This window comes from Ambystoma mexicanum, chromosome 2p, assembly GCF_040938575.1.
Source record: "Ambystoma mexicanum isolate Mex_15411 chromosome 2p, UKY_AmexF1_1, whole genome shotgun sequence".
NCBI classification, from domain to species: domain Eukaryota; kingdom Metazoa; phylum Chordata; class Amphibia; order Caudata; family Ambystomatidae; genus Ambystoma; species Ambystoma mexicanum.
In genome coordinates this window covers 737,671,439-737,690,507 of record NC_090923.1, presented here as the reverse complement: position 1 = coordinate 737,690,507, position 19,069 = coordinate 737,671,439, and the positions used below count along the sequence as shown (strand labels likewise).

Genomic DNA, 19,069 nt, shown 5'->3' with positions numbered 1-19,069 from the left:
CTACCCCCGACTGGCTGTACTACTTTGATGCTGCAGGAACCGAGTGCCAGGGGTCGAGAAATCCGTAGTCGAGTGCAACGTTTGTAAGCAGGCCAAAAGCTCCAGGAGTCTCCCCTGGACCCTCCAGAAGCAGGACAACCAGAGCTCTGGCCACCTCACCAGAGTGCAGGATTCAAGGAGTGAAGGAAGCCCAACCGGCGTCCAAGATCCGCAGTGGTGCTGTTTACCGAGCGCTGAAACCACGAAGTGCTGCAGATTGTGAAATTGCTGCTGCAGGCGTCCACAGAAGTCCTACCCAGTGTCCCCACAACTGAGGCCCAGGAACACAGGATCTGCATCACTGCAACCAGACAGGAGCCAGCTGGATCCTCTTCTAACCAAAGGTAATGTTCTGATTTTGGTGTACTTGCCTCATTGGCTGTAACTTGCTCTTCTCAGTTGAGACGTGCAGAAGCTGCTTTTCTAGAGTTGATCAGCTCTAAATTTCACAAGTGCAACAGCTTGTGACGCTACAGTGATTTTGAAAAAAAATATTTTTTTTCCTTCAACAAACTAACTTTGACTTTTACTATCCAAGTGCCTCAGCTCCATAGACTTTGCTCTAATTGACTTTGGCTGTCCTGGCTCCCTGTAGACTATTCTATTCCATCGACTTTGATTTTTACTGTCCCTCATAGGTGATGCATTAGTTTTAAGCTAATATGGCTAGGAAAGTTTTTTTTTTTTGTTAATTTTTTTAAAAAAATATATTTTATTGGATTTATAACATACATCCATTGGGCCTTCCAGGGCCAACATTTAAACATTACTGATAATAATAGAAATAATAAATAACGTTGGATGGGAAAAGCACTCATATGGAACACATGTTAAATGCTATTATGTAACATTCGGTACATAGCGTAATAATGTTTGGTACAAAAGTAGGTATTCAGCATCATTGTCCATAACCCTTAGTCTACGATGTTATAATTAGAAGTTCAGTAGTTCATATTGTGTCTTCCCAGCGTTGCCATACTCTATCTGCTTTTCCAGGGCAGCCTCTGGCTCTGTATACCCTTCTTTCTATTGCGATGCAGATTTCTACATCTGTCATCCACTGATTCACCTGCGGTGGTTCCGCTGCCCCCCCATAGGCGTGCTATGTTTCTTTTAATGATTGCTGTTGTGGTCATGAGGCAGAGCTTTTCGTATTTTGAGAGATCTATTTCACTGTCCACTCCCAGTAGCAACAGTTTGGGATCTCTGGGGATCATCTGGTTCAGGACTCTTGATAACACGTCGCAGCATTGCTGCCAGTAATTACTGGGCATTCCCACAGTATATGGAAGAAGGTTCCTTCCTCTACCCGGCAGCGCAGGCAGTTGGGTTCAGCTATTTTGCCCCATTGGTACAGGGCTACCCTCGGGTAATAGATCCTGTGCAATATCTTCAGCTGTACTAGGCATAGTCTGGCTGATATGGTGACCTCACGGGGGTACATCAGAATTTGGACCCAGTCTTCCAACATAATTTCTCCCACCTCAACCTCCCATTTCGACTTCAGTCGTTCCAGTTCTGGTGTGGCAAAGGAGGTGATAACACTGTACATAACAGTGGTGACTTTGGCTGTAATATGGTCTTCCACTATGTTCCGTTCCAGTGGAGTAGAGTCTGCCATGTCGGAGAGAGCAGGGAGGTGCTGTTGCAGGGCATGTCGGAGCTGTGTGAGTGATATCTCTCAGTTTCCGGGAGGTCAAAGGTCGAAATGAGTTCATCAAAAGGTCTAATAGATCCTTCTGCTATAATGTCTTTCACCTTTTCTATACCGTGTCTCATACAGATCGGCCATTTCGGCAGTTTGATTACCTCGGGGAGGTTCCTGTTGCTCCACAGCGGTTGCAGTGGAGGGATTTTTGTCTCCCCAGCCTGTGAAGGTATGTGACTCTGCCCAGATACGTGGCATGTGCAAGTTGATGTCACGTGGAAATGTCCTAGGTGTCGCGGCGTATAATTCCATGGGGGGTGACGCTCTCACATGTGGTAGTGTTGGATCAGTGTGTAGTGTCGTTTATCACCGCCATCTGACTGGCCGACTAGTATGTCTGTAGCCTCGGTAGACCGATACCTCCTTCCCATATTGATCTCTGTAGAGTTCGAAGTGCTATTCTCGGGTGTCCGCCACCCCACAGGAGTTGCCTAAGTACATGCTCTATCACCTGGAACGTCTTGGTTGGTATGTGCAGCGGAGCATTCTATAGCACATACAAGTAGCAGGGAAGTGTTAACATTTTGAACAATGCAGCTCGCCCTAGGAGGGTCAGGGGTGGAGATTTCCAATGTTGCACATCACTTCTGAACCTTTCCGAAATGGGCTGCAGGTTGTCGGGTATAGTCGTTGAGATTTCTTGTAATCTGGACGCTCAGATATCGAAACTGTTCATGCGTGACTTTATATGGGCAGGCGTCAGGGAGCTCGTTTCCCAGTTGGTTCTGTGCAAATAGTGTGGTTTTGGATTGGTTCACTCTCAGACGGCTAAAGGTGCCATATTCTTGTAATAGCTGTGTTACCACTGGGCAAGTTGTTTTAGGTTCTTGAAGGTATATCAGTAGGTCATCCGCGTATAGTGAGACTCTGTCCTCCCACTCTGGTCCTCCGGGGATGCCTTTTCATGTGCGCGTGTCTCTCAGCCATTGGGCCAGTGGTTCCATGGCTAGCGCGAAGAGAAGGGCTGATAGTGGACAGCCTTGTCGTGTCCCCTTCCCCAGGGCAAAGGATCGTGACGTCCAGCCGTTCACCCTCACTTCGGCCGTCGGCGCCTCGTACAGCAGTTGGATCCAGGTTAGGAATCGCTCGGCAATCCCCATTTTACGCATGATAGCCCAGAGTGCTTCCCAGTGGACCGAGTCGAAGGCCTTCTCAAAGTCTACCGCGAGTACTGCCGTGGGGATGTCCAGGGTCTGGGCGCGCTCAATGGCCAGGTGTAGTCTGCATATGTTCATTCTCGTAGATCTACCAGGCATAAAACCACATTGATCTGGATGTATTAGGGATGTTATGACTTGTTGTAGGCGCATCGCCAACAGTTTCGCCAGTATCTTCGTCTCGCTGTTAATTAGAGATATTGGTCGATGAGAGCCACATTCGTCTGGGGGTTTGTCTGCTTTAGGTATCACCACTATTGTCGCCTTCCTTAAATCCGCTGGTAGGCTGCCTTTGTCTCGGGCCTGCTGATATAGTTTGAGTAAGTGTGGGGCCAGTTCAGGTCCGCCTATCTTCTTCCAGGTTTCAATGGGGAAACCGTTCGGACCAGGTGTCTTTCCGGACTGGAGTTGAATCATAGCTGCTACTATCTCGTCTTCTGTGATTTCCATTTCTAGCCCAGCCGTTATTTCAGCATTAAGAGAGGGAAGGGCGATCTTGTCTAACGGAGGTTTCAAGGGGAGTTTCAGGTGCCCTGTATAGTTTTTCATAATATTTTGCAAATTCCTCTGCAATATCTGCATCTGTTGATCTTGTTTCAGCGTTTTGTGTTATCGCTCTTACTTGGTTGTGTCCCTCATCTCTCCGCTCCAGCCATGCTAGCATCTTTCCAGCTTGGTCTCCTGTTTCATAGACTCTGGCTCTCATCGCCCTGTGTGCCTGTTTAGCATTGTCCAATGCAATGTTTTGTAGCTTTTTTTTTGAGCTAGGATCAGAGCTCTGTTCGTGTCGGGAGTGTCCTGGATTAGGTGTGTTTCCTCCGCTAGTTTGACATTTGCCTCTGCTTCTCTTATTGATTCCAGGTGTGCTTTTCTTTGTGCCGCGGTCCAGGAGATGATCTCTCCACTAATCACAGGTTTGTAGGCTTCCCACAGAGTGATGGGGGAGTCCACCGTTCCTTCATTTAGCTCGAAGTATGTTGTGCTAGCGTGTTGTAGACGTTCTAGCAGTTCCGGGGACCCTAGATGGTAATTATTCAGCCTCCATACCAGAGGCGGGGTTGGTTTATACGTCGTAATTGACATTAGTTGGGGGGGTGATCCGAGATGCCTCTTGGGAGGTACTCTGCCTGTGTTGCCGTGTATATTATTGATGCTGGTATAAAGAAGTAGACCAGGCGCGACAGTGATGCGTGCACCCCAGAGTGATAGGAGTATTCTTTGCTTTCCGGGTGAAGGTCCCACCATACATCCCTAATTCAAAATGCTTCAACAAAGGTGGCCAGATTAGTTTGGCGATTGGGGTCTCTACTGTGCGGTCTCGGGTATTATCCATTACATCGTTGAAGTCTTCGCCCCCAGGATTAGGATGTCTGAGGTGTCCATAGTGATCAGTGGCGTGATGTCTTCTATCAGCGTGGCTTGCAGTGTGGGTGGGGCATAGATCGCCAGTAGGGAGATCGTTTTGTTCCAGAGCGTGCCTGTGACATGCGTGTATCTGCCTCCAGTGTCCTGTATTCTGGTCGTAAGGGTAAAGGGAAGTCCTTTATGTATCAGTATTATTACTCCTCTGGCTCCCATCGTGAATCCTGCTTGTATTGCTGTGCTGTAGTTGGACCGCTTAAAAAGTGCATTGGTTGTTCCTGCTAGGTGGGTTTCAGTTAGGAAAGCAATATCTGGGCTGTGCCTATTCAGGAATTGTCGCACTAATCGTCTCTTCAGACTGCTTCCTAGACCATTCACGTTCCAGGTGAGGAGCTTTAAAGTTCGGATCTTAGTGTGTTGCAGAGTCATTTAGGCGTATGTGGGTGTAAGTGACAGTAACATCCTTTGGGGTCTGGCCATTGCGTTCATTTGTATCATGGCAGGGAACAACGGTCTAGGCCGCACCAAAACCTGTGTCTCGAGAACTTCACTGTTCCATTGAGTTTGTCCATCCTTTAAACAAAAAAACATATATCCAACTCCCCCCTCCCCATACTTCACCCCCAACTGAAGCATCTGTCACCCCATTACAACTCTAATACAAATTAAACAAAAGCTGTAGACTCGCAGCCCATCGCTCGTAAATTCCCACCGTGCTCCAACGCAGGGAGGCAGGGGGGAAACTTTCCAGGGGGAGGGGGGCTTCCACCTGTTCTGGCCGCTTTTCTATGAGTCTCTTCATGGCTGTTTAGGAAAGGTTTTTATCTAGACTTCATTGGAAGATTTAAAGTGCTCACCTGCCTTGAGAACCTGTTTAACCTTTTTCCTTTCTCTAAACTTGCCTTTCTGCCAACCTCAGAATATACCAAAGTATACAAGCGATATTTATTTTATTTATTACATTTATATAGCGCACCTAGCTCTCGGGCATCTGGGCGCTTGAATTAAGAATATGGTGACATATACATTGCTTACTTGTACATAGAAAGGTATGTTATTCAATGGGTTTTTGTATACAGACATCGGGTGCTTGGTGATGTATAGCGTAGTTAAACAGTAGCAAAGGTCTTTGTATAAAGCCCCAATTTGTTATAAATTGAGCAGGCAGTAGCCTTCACCTCAGTATTACAAGGTGGTTGGACAGTACAGTGGCAGGCTTGCAGATGACAGATACAGGCGTAAGCGTAGATGGGTCTCGTGATTTGCATTAGTTATGACAGGAGGTGGCTAGGTGAATAGTGCTTAATGCTTGTTAACAGGAGCTGCGCTGAATCCTGATGTCCAGAACAAAATGGAAAACTTGCCTTTTTTAACCTGAAGGACCACAGGGAAGGGTCCGTCCTAAGTTCAGGCGGCATGGCATTCCAGTAGTTTGTAGCGAGAACAGGGAAACTGGAGCCACCAGCTTTCTGTCTTTCAAATCTTCCTGAGTTCAGTTGCCCTAAGTAGGCTGATTGGGTAGATCTAGCTGATTGCGTTTTTGAGATCATGTTGGATAGATGGCGCAGAGCGGTGTTACCAAGGTATTTATGGGTGGGGGACAGTACTTTGAATTGCGTTGTTTTGAATAATTTGGAGCTTTTTAATGTTTTTAGTAGAAGTACCCTTTACGCATAGAGCTCACTTGACGCAGGCACAGGGGCTACCATAGCATTTATTGCAAATGTTCCTCTAGATTCCATTTGCAATGCAGCAACTTGGTGTTTTTGTTCATACTTTCACCGAACACTACTGCTTGGACACACTCCACCTCTGATTCTCAGGTTGGACAAGCGTTACTAAGACATCTCTTTGCTACTGTTCCTTCACACATCCCACCACCATACCATGGTAGTGCTCGCTAGTCTATGCACAGCATGTGATCCAAGCAGATTCACAAATATCAGACGAAAATGACTCACCGTAATCGTATTTCTGATGGTTGGGTCTTCTAAGATTCACATGCGCCCACCCTTCCTCCCCTCGTGGAGTAGAAGGAACATGGACATCTTACACCTACTTTCTTCTGTACTTCACCTCTGTAAGGCTCCTTGACGACAGAACAAAAACAACCTGTGGGTCCTCGACTCGTGAAGGATTTTGGGTACTACATGTCGCGCCCATGTCGATGTCCCATTTTAATCTTCGAAAATAAAGCTGCAATTAACTCTAGATGTCGTACTATGTGCACCGCATGTCAATCTAAGCAGATACAACCATCAGAAATATGTTTACTGTGTGTAATTTGTCTTATGACAAATGAAGTCACTCTGTGAGTGGATATGAAAAGTTACTCACCTACATTGTTCTAAAGCTTATTCAATTTTTCCATTTTTAATTTAATGTTAATAGTAGTTGCAGCATTTTAGAATGGCTTTTGTGTGCGAAGAGGAACCACTACGATAACTGAATCTTCAAAGCGCCAAACACCCAAAAAGAACTTTTCAAAATCATAAATGAAATTAAAATCCCACCGGAATTCAACACGCCAATTCCATCGATAAAACTATGCAATGACCTAGGAGACCATTTCAAAAATAAAATCATTACCATCCAACAAACCATACAAAGCAGACCATGCGATCACACTACAGACCCCACCTTTCCTCACAAAGAATACCCGAACAAACTACAAAGCTTTCTGAAATATCAGTGGAGATTTTCATCAAACTGGTAAATCAAAGCAACAAATCAGGCTCTCCCGAAGACCCCTGCCCCCTGGACATCTACAAATCTATTCTCATGCAAGGAACTCCATGGAATACCATAGGAATGTCCTCAAACTTTAGATCTCAACAGGTAAAGTACCACAGGCCTTCAAATCGGCGTACATCAGGCCGCTACTCAAAAACACAGCAGGAAACGTAGAGGACTTATCCAACTACAGACCCATCTCCAATATCACGTACATAGCCAAACTGCTAGAAACGTACGTTTACAAAACTACCCAAGCATTCATAGAAGAGCACTGCCCACTAGACCAGGCACAAGTTGGCTTCTGACCAATGAGAGGCACGGAATCAGCTCTCCTCTCAATATGGGATGACCTAAAAGCAAACGCAGTTTCTGACGGCAGTACCGCCTTGATAATTCTAGACCTATCCATACAACATCCTCATAACGAGAATAGAAGGAATGGGAATAACAGACACCGCCTACTATGGTTCAAATCCTTCCTAACAGATCGGAAACCGTATGGATGAAACCTTTTCAAGTCCAACTCAAGAGAACAAGGTTTATGCTTTGCTCTGTGTACCATATAGCCTTGTGTTGTGTTTTTATAATGTGTTTATGACTCTATGGCAAAGTACTTACCCCAAGACTTAACTTGGCCTAACTGTATTTCTAGTAAACCTTATAATAATTCTGGTTGTAAGTCTTTCTGTTGAACCCTTAGTAAACTACAAGCTCTTTCTACCTTCCTACAGCCCTCTCTTCCTCATAAAATGAGCCTTGTTGCTCAGTCTACGCTACCATATACTTGTTTGCTACAGCCCTATACTAACAATGGAGTCTTGTACTGTTTCAGAATGGTTTTGCTAGGACTTCAGAAAAACTGTCCTAACAGTTTCACCAAAATGCACCAAATGTTGCATAGTTACCTGTTGGGACCCTTGGACATGGCTACAATCATTTGTATTCAGATACCCCTTTCCCTGGATTTCAGCACCTTCACACATGAGGTTGCCTGAAATCGGCAGAACATAAATGTGGTCGTTGAAGGATTGGTCCCAACACGAGGAACAAAACAGGAGGTCCCTAGGATGCACGGTTTCTGAAATATTTCCACCGCAATTAACTGCACCACACCAGAATCAGGCGACCGGTGGGGAGAGAGCACAGAATGTCCCAGTATGCACCAGCACACCAACTCTCGCTCCCACCCAATGTCTGCTCCACGGTATGTCGGCCAGCCACACACGCCCATTCTGACTGCAGTTTACTTCAGGGTGCAAAGCACATCAAGCGATAAGCGAATCAGAATATTGACCTAAAGGATCATTGATTTTCAACAATTGAGAGTTCTCATCTGTCTACAGAGCCCATTCGGAGAACTGGTACTTTTGCTATTGTTCTAAACGCTATGCCCAGTTCACTTACTGCAATGATATTCAACTGCGTTATTACCCCGTTCTTATATGAAGTGCTTGACAGTGGTTAATTTGGCACATTTTGAGGACCCCATCTTTTTGTATTTCAGTATTTGATGGAGGGGAGTTATAACAAGGTGTTCTTAGCAAAAGGAAACATTCCTGCGGAGAGCTACACGTTCTTTATCGATATTCTGTTGGACACCATAAGGTAAGTTACCAATTATCCCAACATCATCTTGCCACCTGGCAAATCTCTTTTCTGGGCACCGATATTTGCGGTCCGAGTCTATCTCAGCAGAAAGTGGTTATGTGAAGGTATTTTAGAACGGCACACTGCCATTGCAAAGACCAAGTAAAGTGCACCAAAAACCAGCTCTTACATTGGCTTGGTTAGCCAGCTATTCACAGGGAATAGTTTTGTTTAACAAGATAAAAAAAGAAAAATGTATTGCCTTATGCACTTTTTATACTACTGACCTATATTTTCTTCAGGTTGTGTGCATATGTATTTGTCCAGCTTCCGTCTGGGTGCGACTCGGAAAAGCATCAGCATTGCACTCAAGACAATTTGTTCCTCCTCATGCTCATGAAGTCGGAAGATCAGGCACAGCAGTAAATGGCATTTACTATCTCTGTTAAAGCATCATTTCACTTACTAGTCTTGATATTCCATATAGCCCTGTTCACAATACTGCCAATACGCCAGGGGTGGTGCAGGGGGTGGGAGTTGCTTATAAACTATATTAATTTGCCCTCTAAGGATTTTAGCTGGCAACATTCGTGCGCCAACTCTCCTACTTTAGCAGTGCTAAAATTACCCTATGAAGAGAGAAACATTGCAATATCATTTGCTTTGGCTGTAATGGATTATTTGTTTTTACATAAGTATAGCGCACTAAGTCCAGGGCCATCAAGGCACTGGGAGAGTTCAAATTAGGTCTTTGGATGCGGTTAGGTTGCATTCCAGTTACATATGTATAGTTACGTATCTTGTTTGTGCATGAAAAAAGCAGACGTTGTGTCTTGTTTGAGGAAGAGAGAAGTTAAATACAGATGTGTGGGTGACTCGTGAAGAGCCAGGTTTTCAGACTTTTTCAGAAGGCCCAATAGGATTGTTCCGCCCTTATACAGGAGGGCATTTCAAGGTTTAGTGGCGATGACATGGGAGCTGGACCCTCAAGCTCTGGCAAGTCTGATTTTAGGCGAGGGCAGAAGATTGCTGTATGTGGTTCTGACTGATCTCCTTGATTGGGTTTTGGTGAACTTCTTCGAAAGGTAGGCCAGTGCTGAATTGGAGGGGCACCTGTGAGTAATCGCTAGGGTTTTGAAAGTGATTCTCTTATGGGTAGCCAGTAGGCATTTCTTCTTGCCTCGGCAATGTGGGCTTGCCCTGGATGCGGAACGTACATCATTATTCTTTATGACTTGCATTTTCTGAATCTCGCAGGTGGAGGTTCCTGCGAAAAGTGCATTAAAATAGTCAAGCCTGGGATTCCAAGATGGCCGCAGACGCATGAGGATGTACCATCCTGTCCTCGGTCTGGGCCTACTGCAGCTGCCCTACGCGATAACCGAGGAGGAGATCCCTGCGAACACTGAAGAACGGAGCAGTAAATGCACCAGAGGCGCGAAAGCGAGTTCTCCCCAAGCATATGGGCAAATGCATAGCCAAGCGTCTCCTGACGGAGGAAGCAATGCCCCAGCGAGCTAAGAGTTAAGTTGTAAGACGCACCTCCTGTTGCCGCATGTGGAGCGGAGAGGCTGCAGATGAGGCATTGTGATTTCTCCCCAACCCCCCCCCCCACTGCATTGAGCGGTCGGGTGGGGGCCCTGTGACACCTTGCACCCCCCTCCCCCCACAGTAGCGACCTGCTGGAACAAGTTGCTAGGACCACCCATAACCTTGAACTGCAAGAAGAGGACCTGGAGAATCGTTCCCACAGATAAAATATACGGGTAAAAGGACTGAGCGATCTGTCCTCGACAGAGACCTGAAAGACACTATACAACAATGCTTCGGAAGCCTTTTGGTTGAGTTGCAAACTGAGAATAGACCGGATTCATAGGGTGGCCCAACAAGACCCAGGCTCAAGGCCAAGAGATGTCCTAGCGGCACTCTCCTCCTATACAATGAAGGAGGACCTACTCCGCACCACAAGGGCCCATCCAGGAGTTAAAATAAACGTGGCCGAAATTAATCTCTACCAAGACTTGGCTCTTTCGCCCCTACAAAAAAGGAAGGCTATGAGCCCAGTAACTATCAATGGCTAAAAATATTGCTTACAAATGGACATTCCCGGCTCCTCTTGATGTGGGAAGGTAGGCAGCAGCGAGTCACGACATGTGAAGAGGGCCTGTCGGTGATTAACTTGGAAGAAGACTAACAGATCCTACTGCGACCATAGAGACAACTGTACGTTACAGGGGGCAGCATGCCCTGGGAATGGACTGATGCTTGTGGGAAGAGAGGCAACAAACGCAAAACTGAGGGTCCCCCTCACTTAAGACGGAGGACAAATGACAACCTACCGGAGGTCTGGAGTACATCCTATTAAAACAAGGGTCATACATGCTAAGCGCCCTAAACACAACTGGCTACTGGTAAGATGAAGGGAGCAAAATAGTGCAGGTTAGGCGGAGGGTGAGAAGTTGAGATGTCCCCGTTGTTGTACCAGGGCCAAAGCCTCAGTATCTGGGTTAGTTCAAGGGAACACTGGCCCTGACCAGGGAAGGGGAGGGGGAGTTGGGGGCAGGGTGGGGGGGAAAATGTGGTAGGGAAAGGGGGAAATCGCCTTCAATAAAGGAGAAGCGAGACTGGGTTGGTGAAGACCTACATGGGCAGAATAAATGGACAACATAGTCGAGACTTGCCAGATACAGGGGGAAAGGGTTGGACCCATAATACACAATGACATTCTTGATAATGTTCCGTAACATACGGGGACTGAACTCCCTTAGCAAGCACAAGAAAGTGGAGGGACAACTGAATAGATTCCGAGCAGACATCATAATGCTCCATGAGACCCATATTACAAAAACAGATAACTCTGTTCCCCCCGATTCCAACGTTACAAACATCTCTACCAGGCGGACACACAGGGAAGAATGGCTGGGGTGCTGATGGGCTTCAGAAACTCACTCCAAGCAAAGGACACACACACACGCACGCACGCACACGCACGAGAATGACGCTGGCTGGCTACAGTGTATGCACCAAATACAGGGCAGGAAGGATTTTTACGACGGATGTTATTGAAACTAGAAACATTTGCAGTAGGAGACAAGTGTCCTGGTGTGGGACCCCTTAACAGACAGCTCAGGAACAGCCACGGAGGATGAGGTAATGGTGGAACGCTTAGAAGATGGGATAAACGCGTAATTTATGGACAGCGACAACCAGGGAACATAGCAAGGGATCTAGGAGACATTTAAGGTGGTAATAAGGGAAGAGATTACAAAGATCCAAGCCCAAAATCAGAAACGAAGGTCTGTCTTGGAGGCAGATTTGGAAACCCAAATACAAGAGACCATGGGGGCCTTAGGCAGGAAGAAGTGTAAAGCCACTTACAAAACACTGAAAGAACTTAGAGGCCAGCTAGAGCTACCCTGTTCATGAAGAGCGGAAGGTTCCCTTCTCAACACAAGGCAACACTACTACATAAATGCAAACCGAGCAAGCAGGCTCTTAGCCAGGCAGCTGAGACAGGCGGAAGCAAGCCGAACTATGTTGGCCTTCAGACAGACTGATGGAACAATAATTACAGACACTGAAACGATAGTAGGCTCCTTTTGAAGATTTCTACGGGACACTATACAAATCAGACAATCCAAACCAACAGGCAGCCTGGCAGTTTTTAGGGATGGTTCAACTGCGCAAGCTGGCAACTTCCGACGAGGAGAGCCTAGAGGAGGAAATCGCCAACGAAGAGGTCGGAGAGGTAATCCAAAGATTAGAGGAACAAAACTCTGAGCCCAGACTTAGTTCCTGCGCGCTTCTACCAAGGCTGTGGCGCTCCTCTTCAATCCAATTAAGCATAATGGCTCTGTGACCCAGTCGATGATGGAGGTGAAGGTGGTAGTGCTTATCAAACCTAACAAAGACCCAATGCTATATGGATCTTACCGTCCCATAGCGCTGCTGAACCAAATTCTAAAAATGTTTACTGGGGTCCTTGCAAGCAGACGGACACCTTTTCGGCAGTACCTGGTGGGTACAAAACAAGCAGGATTTGTAAAGGAGCGATGGACAACACCAAAAGGCTCGCTCATCTGATAGAAAGTAGAGCGTTATCTAGTCCCGGCTGTATTAATATCATTGGACGCAAAAAAGGCCTTCGACCGCGTCGAGTGGCCTTTTCTGTTTGAGACAATGGAACAAATAGGGCTAGGTCCAAAAGGTATAAGCAGAGTCGAAGCCAGCTATAGCAACCCCATGTTACGGCTCTTAACTCCCATCTATCCAGGAAAGTACAGATCTCAACAGGAACAAGACTGGGTTGTTCCCTATCCCCACTTCTCTATGCACTTTACCGTGAGCCACTTCCGGTAGCTGTCTGACAGAACCTAGTCATAAAAGGATGTGCTTCGGCAAAGAGGAGCACAAGGTAGCCACCTTTGCCAATGACAAGACCCTGACAGACGCAGACACCTCTATAGTAGCCCCATTTGCTGAGTTTTCCAATATGGAGAGGGTGGCAGGACTTAAGATTAATATGAACAAATCTGAGCTGCTGAACTAGGACTACAGGGAATCTGGGGGACGACAGCAGACACTCTTCTCATTTAAGTTAGCTAGGAACAAGATCGCTTACCTGGGAGTGAACCTAACCGACTCCATCGCTGGGCTATACTGGGTAAACTACCGGAGCTGCTGTGTAGGTTTAAAACGGGCCTAAATAGATGGACCCCCCCCCCCAATGTGCAGATCCTGGCTGGGTAGGATAGCAACGATAAAAATGGTTACACTTTCCAGACTTGTATACCACTTCCAGGCGCTTAAGCCCACAATCGTTCTTTAAGGCAGTTAACTGATATCACAATTCATATGGTAACCAAACGCCCAAGATTAGTTCTGACCAAGATTAGCTTTGGACACCCTGATGGCTCTGAGATCAAGGGGTGGGTTGGGGCTGCCGAACTTCACCAAATACTAAAAGGCGGCCAAGCTGCGGTCTTGCGTGACTGTTTTCGAACACTTTGTCTACACCGGGGGCAAAGATGTATCCGGCGGTAGCAGGGGTTCCCCTGGGGGGTCAATTATGGCTGAGAAGACAAGACTGGCCACGGAGTGCAAGGTTAAGCCAGGTTGTGACTGTGGTCTGTGACATGGGACCGCCTTCTGAGAAAAGGCTGTTTGACAGCTATCCCATCGCCATTCACTCCCTAGTTCGACAACGCACAGTTCGCCCCGGGGACGAACCCAAACTCATTTACGAAGTCGCGGGTGGTGGGCCGCAGGAAGGCAAGAGATGTCAGACAGGGTTGTGGTCATTTGACAACTGGAAGCAAGAAGTAGGACTAGAAGAAAGACACATTGGAATATCAGCTGAGGCACTGGTTGAAACATCCAGACAAAAAAAAATGCAGCCCTAAGAGATCTCACCCCGTTTGAGAAGTTCATCACAACTCACTCGGGGGGAAAAGTGGTTAGTATCAAAACTATACACAATACTACCAGGAGAGAGTCCGAATCGTATCTGGCCAAATATAGAACAATGGTAGAAGTCGCTCTGGGAAGAAATGCCTGTAAAACATTGGGAGAATCTATGGGGTCAAATATAGAAACTAACACAATCCTTTCAAACCAGGGAGGCATTGTGTAAGGTGGTGGTACAATGGAACTACACCCGTGAAAGACTACACTCGATGTGCGTATGGGTTGCACAAGAATGCTGGAGGGGCTGCTCAGGGAGAGGAGATTGGAGGCACATATGGTGGGATTGCCCAGTACTGGAGGGTTTTTGGAGGGAGGTAAAGAGCCAGATACAGCAAATGGTAGGAAGTCGACCGTCCTACTCCCTCAAGGAATGGATGTGTGGCCTCTTCAACCAGAGTTTCAGATTCCTACAAAGCCCCAACGGAAAGCGTTTGAGTAGCAGCCTGGTTAGTTCTGGCAAGGAGTGGAAACCAAGGATACTCCCCACGAGCACTGAGTGGCTGCATAAGATTTGGGGGATTCTAGCTATGGAATGGGTGACCTATGGGATGCAAGGAGAGAGACGGACATTCTGCTGTAAGGATTGGGGATCAATATTGGCCTACCTTCGGGAGATTACATGCAACAATGGTGTCCCCAAAACTTGAAAATATTGGACATCATGTAGGCACTAAACTGCAAAGAGAGGGAACCATGTATGCAAGGTCTTGTGGGTTTCAGAATCGGGTGTGGTGAGAGGTGGGGAGGTGGGGAGGGGGGGACTCTTTTTTTTTTTGGTTATATACTTGTTGAAAATGCCAATAAAAAAAATTGTTCAGCCTGGAGCCGAGGATTGCTTGAGCGATGGTTAGGCAGCTGTCTGGGGAGAGGAAGGGTCTGGATGCATTAATGAGTTTGGTGGTGTAAGCTGCCGAGGAGGCATTGGCGTGAACTTGGTGAATGAGGGTCAACGAGGCGTCCAGGTATACTCGCAGTGTTTTTACTTAAAAAGGATTTCCGTCTTGTTGTTAAGACACAGGTAGTGGGTGGCCATCCAGCTCTGGAAACATTTGGTAGACTAAGTTTAGGGTGGAGGAGTCTGTGTCATGGTTCCCAGTGAGGGAAAGGAAGATTTGGGTATCTTCTGGATAGTTGATGTAGGAAATGCCTGTAGAGCCTAGGAGGTCAAAAAGGGGGTTTGTAGTGTTGGGGAGACACAGGATCTTTGGGAAACGCCGTGGGAAATTGGTGCGGGGGGAGGGGGCGCACATGCTTTGAATGCCAAGGCCCTGACCTGCCTTCCAGGACGGAGGTGACCCCGTTTGTTGCTTTCAGTGAGAAGTTGGCGGCTCACGTGAGGTGGTGGCATAGGATTTTGTGGTCGACCAGTCTGTCTGATCTTGTCTAGCTGATATTTTTTTATGATCTAAAAGCTGATTACGTGCCTTGTCCTGTTCTGAAACCTAATTGACCCAGCCCCTGAATGTGATTTGTTTCTAGATGGTGCTGAATTTAAGGATGAGCAGCTCTGTCTATGACCTTAAAGAGGAAGGGGACTGTGGTAATAGGTCTGTATTTCGTATGGTTGGCTGGCTCTATGGTTGGTTTCTTGAATAAGGGGAAGTACCCATACTTCCCTGAGAGAAGCCAGAGCCCGGTATTATGGGTATGGAAATATTCTTGGCCCTATAGTATTAGGGCAACATCTATTAGAAATCTGCATACTTTTCAGGTTTTCCGAGTTAAACCGGGCATAAACTTTAATAAAGGCTATAACACTTTCCTGTAAATGATTGGTTTCCCTAAGCATTTGTAGATCCCCACCCAACAATGTAAGAGGGAAGCAGATGATCTTATTTGCACTGCAACATGATGTGCCGATTCATGGCCTTTTCTTAATCTGCCCCATAATATGGTGAATACTTTGTGCATCCAAATAATTGTAGGTATTCGAACATTCCAGTGAGTATTACTGCTATTGATGGGCCTACCTCCCTTTTTACTGAGCCCTATCATCTAGTATTCAAGGCCAGCACTGGTGAGGGAGGGTGAGGTTTGGGGGCTGACATGAATGGAGCACATTCCTTGGATGAGGACATGTTGGCCATTTTCAAAAACATGGTCCAATGCTTTGGTAGTTATGTTATGTGCATACTTCTAACGCGCCGAAAGCCCACGGGCAGCAGGCCGCTGAGAGCCAGAAATTACAAATTCACATTTTTATCTCAATTAGCAGTTGGACCCAGCTTGATGAAAGGCTGCCACGTTTTATTGAAACAGGAACATTTTCAGCGATTTCCTGAAACTCAGATAATTCTCCTGTTGCCAAAGAGTCAACAGCAGTTTGTTCCAATATTGTGCTTCCTTGACTGGAAAAGATCTCCCTCGTCCTAGAACACGGTTTACACAGGGTATATTCAGTAAGCCCGTGTCAGCTGACCTTGGGCATCTCTGAGGTGTATAAAGAGAGAATTGTTTTTTGAAGTAACTCTGGCCCTCTCCAAATAAACTCCTGTGGGCTATTGTTGTGGCTTTGAATTTGACTCTATCTTCCACTCTGAGTCAGTGTAAAGCTCTTCTCCCTGTTGATATGTTCTTTATTTTTTATTCCCATAACTATGCAAACTGCATCATTTTCCATTAATTGGCACCTTCCCACTTCCCTCTTGGTGGCTCCAAGCAATAGGGCGTTGCCATAGTCTAGGCGTGACAGTATAATTGCCTTTGTGATGCTGGCTATTTTCTTCATTGTTGTAAGGTCTTATAGCTCTCAGAAGGTGCAGATATTAGGCATTATTTTTATGCAGATAGTTGACCTGTGCTCCAGAGCCCACTGTAGTACAATACAATGAAGGAAATGTTAATTTGGTTTGCATTGAATGATGGCAACTTCTAATTACAGTATAGCAAACCCCTCCTAGATTCTGTGTGTAGTACCTCTTTATTTCCTATGACCAGGTTACACGCAGGATCCGGTAATCTTGCTCCATATTTTTGGGCTTTTGGGCCCCATAGTTTCTCTAGAGTAAAGGGTAATTCCCATTTCCAATGGGGATACTTTTTAGGGAGTAGTAACTTATTTTAACTCTAGAATTGGATATCTTGTAGTCTTTACCTGGTAATTCACCTATCGCATGATCTTATTGGGCAGTAAAATGGGGGCTCATTCCTGTGCCACTGCTGTACTGGTACCACCTGCTAGGAAGGATTTTCATTTCTGTGCCATTTCCCTTTAACCTTGGAGACCCGCTGCACTCTGGGCTTTTTAATTTTTACTCCTAAGTGAGTGGGACTTTTTCCCACCACTCCATGTGTTTTTTGGTTTTACTGTTTAATGGAGCCTGGTAAACTCCATAGGCATCTGCTTTTTGCATGGTGACACACAGCACCTTCTGTGCAGTGCCGCTGTGAAGTCCCTTGGACGTCTCTTAATGTTTAAATACATTTTCTTGGGTGAACTACTGTTCCCAAGAATAGGAAGATGACTTTTGCCTTAACTTTTCTTTTGTAGGTCCAGCACACACCACCCTTATCCCACTTCTCATGTAACATCTTGTTACACTAACTAACTTGATTGGCTGGTGGCAGTGGTTTCTTTTTTTACTACCTTTGTGCCATGTATCTGCAGGCTGATTTCTCAGCTGCAGTACAGCACCCAATGGTGACCCAAAATGTGCCCTGTCTTCTTTTTTGCCATTTCTGGTCAGTTCTTTCTGTGGTTTACTGTTTGAATCAGGTTTGAGTCCTTTGTGCTTTTGGCGGATTTCAGCCCTGAAGCCCTCCCAGGCTCCAGTTTGTCTGGAAAGGCAGGAATTGAGGGGAGGGCCCAGAAACTTCCCTGTCCTTTGTCTCTAGGTGTGCCTGAGTGAAACTAGTTCTGATTGGCTGGCTGGCTGTCCGGCCGGACAGCCACCCTGCTGGGTGATTGACAGCCCTAGGGCTGTGAATGAATGGGAACTTGCTTAAACAAATAGTGCGCAAAAAAATGTCATTGTCCAGAGCCTTTGGGCATGTGGTTTTAAGCAAAATGTGAACAATCGTAAAAACACTTCCTATGCACTTTACCTTAGTTTTCCGCACTTTTACACATGCAAAATCAACGAGCGGGCACGGCCATCTTGTGCTAATCTAATCGGTGGATCGATCGCCCTAAATTCAAGTGCCCTCGTTGGCACTAAATCATATCACCCGCCGCTGAAGCTGACATCACTGTTCCTAGCGATATTCTCCACCTATTTTCATGAGGTTGGTGGGCAGCATAGCCAAACGCACGCTCCGTCATCACCTATGTCTTAACGTCAGTTGAAGCAGAACCCGCAATATCAACACACATCCTCTCACAGCACAGCGCGTCCCAAATCGGAATAGAAAACACAATTTTTAAAGGAAACATCAATACTCAGCAATTTATAATGTGCTTTTATTTCGCAAAAAACGCTCGGAGAACCATGATCTGTTAATTTCCGATTAAGCACCAATTTTTGAATATCCTTGGGTTAGAGCACCAAAACTTTATCATGACGCACACAGTGTTCCTTTCGGGAGAAGATATGCATTCGAAACACCTTTGAATCGCAAGGCTTCGGCATCAGCTTCTTGCTAGACCGTAAATGATGACCGGTTCCTCCTTGTCGCTGGTATCGCCAAAGGGCATATCGGTCCCGGGTGATCGTCCCACATCAGTGTAATGGAAATCCATCAGTTTAGGCGCAGCTGTTGGTATCTTGAAACTATGGCATTTGCAGAAAGGCAAAATATAGCTGTGTAGAAAACATAATAAAATATATTTTAGTAGCTTTTCTATATTCAAATGTATCCATTTTCCCTATAATTCTGCACCGGATGAAACCAAATAACGAACATAAACCACAAACAATGGAAACGCACAGAAAACATTGGGGGTGGTTTGAGACTACGATATGCTTGAGGGGTTAGCGGTGTGGAGTATGTATAGCTCCAAATGGGATGCAGAAGCTGATGGAAAAATTGAAAAGATAGATGGCATTCTAACTGAATATTTGAAACAAACTTGGGG

The 19,069-nt window shown here is 46.1% G+C and overlaps 1 protein-coding gene across 2 annotated transcripts in view; it reads left to right on the top strand.

Moving 5' to 3' along the window:
* PSMD8 (proteasome 26S subunit, non-ATPase 8) overlaps nucleotides 1-19,069 on the top strand; it is a 251,293-nt gene that overhangs the window by 94,182 nt on the left and 138,042 nt on the right. For both annotated transcript variants that reach the window (XM_069644355.1, XM_069644356.1), the window contains exon 5: nucleotides 8,507-8,607. In XM_069644355.1, coding sequence (XP_069500456.1) covers nucleotides 8,507-8,607 — 101 coding nt within the window. The remainder of the gene's footprint in view (nucleotides 1-8,506; nucleotides 8,608-19,069) is intronic.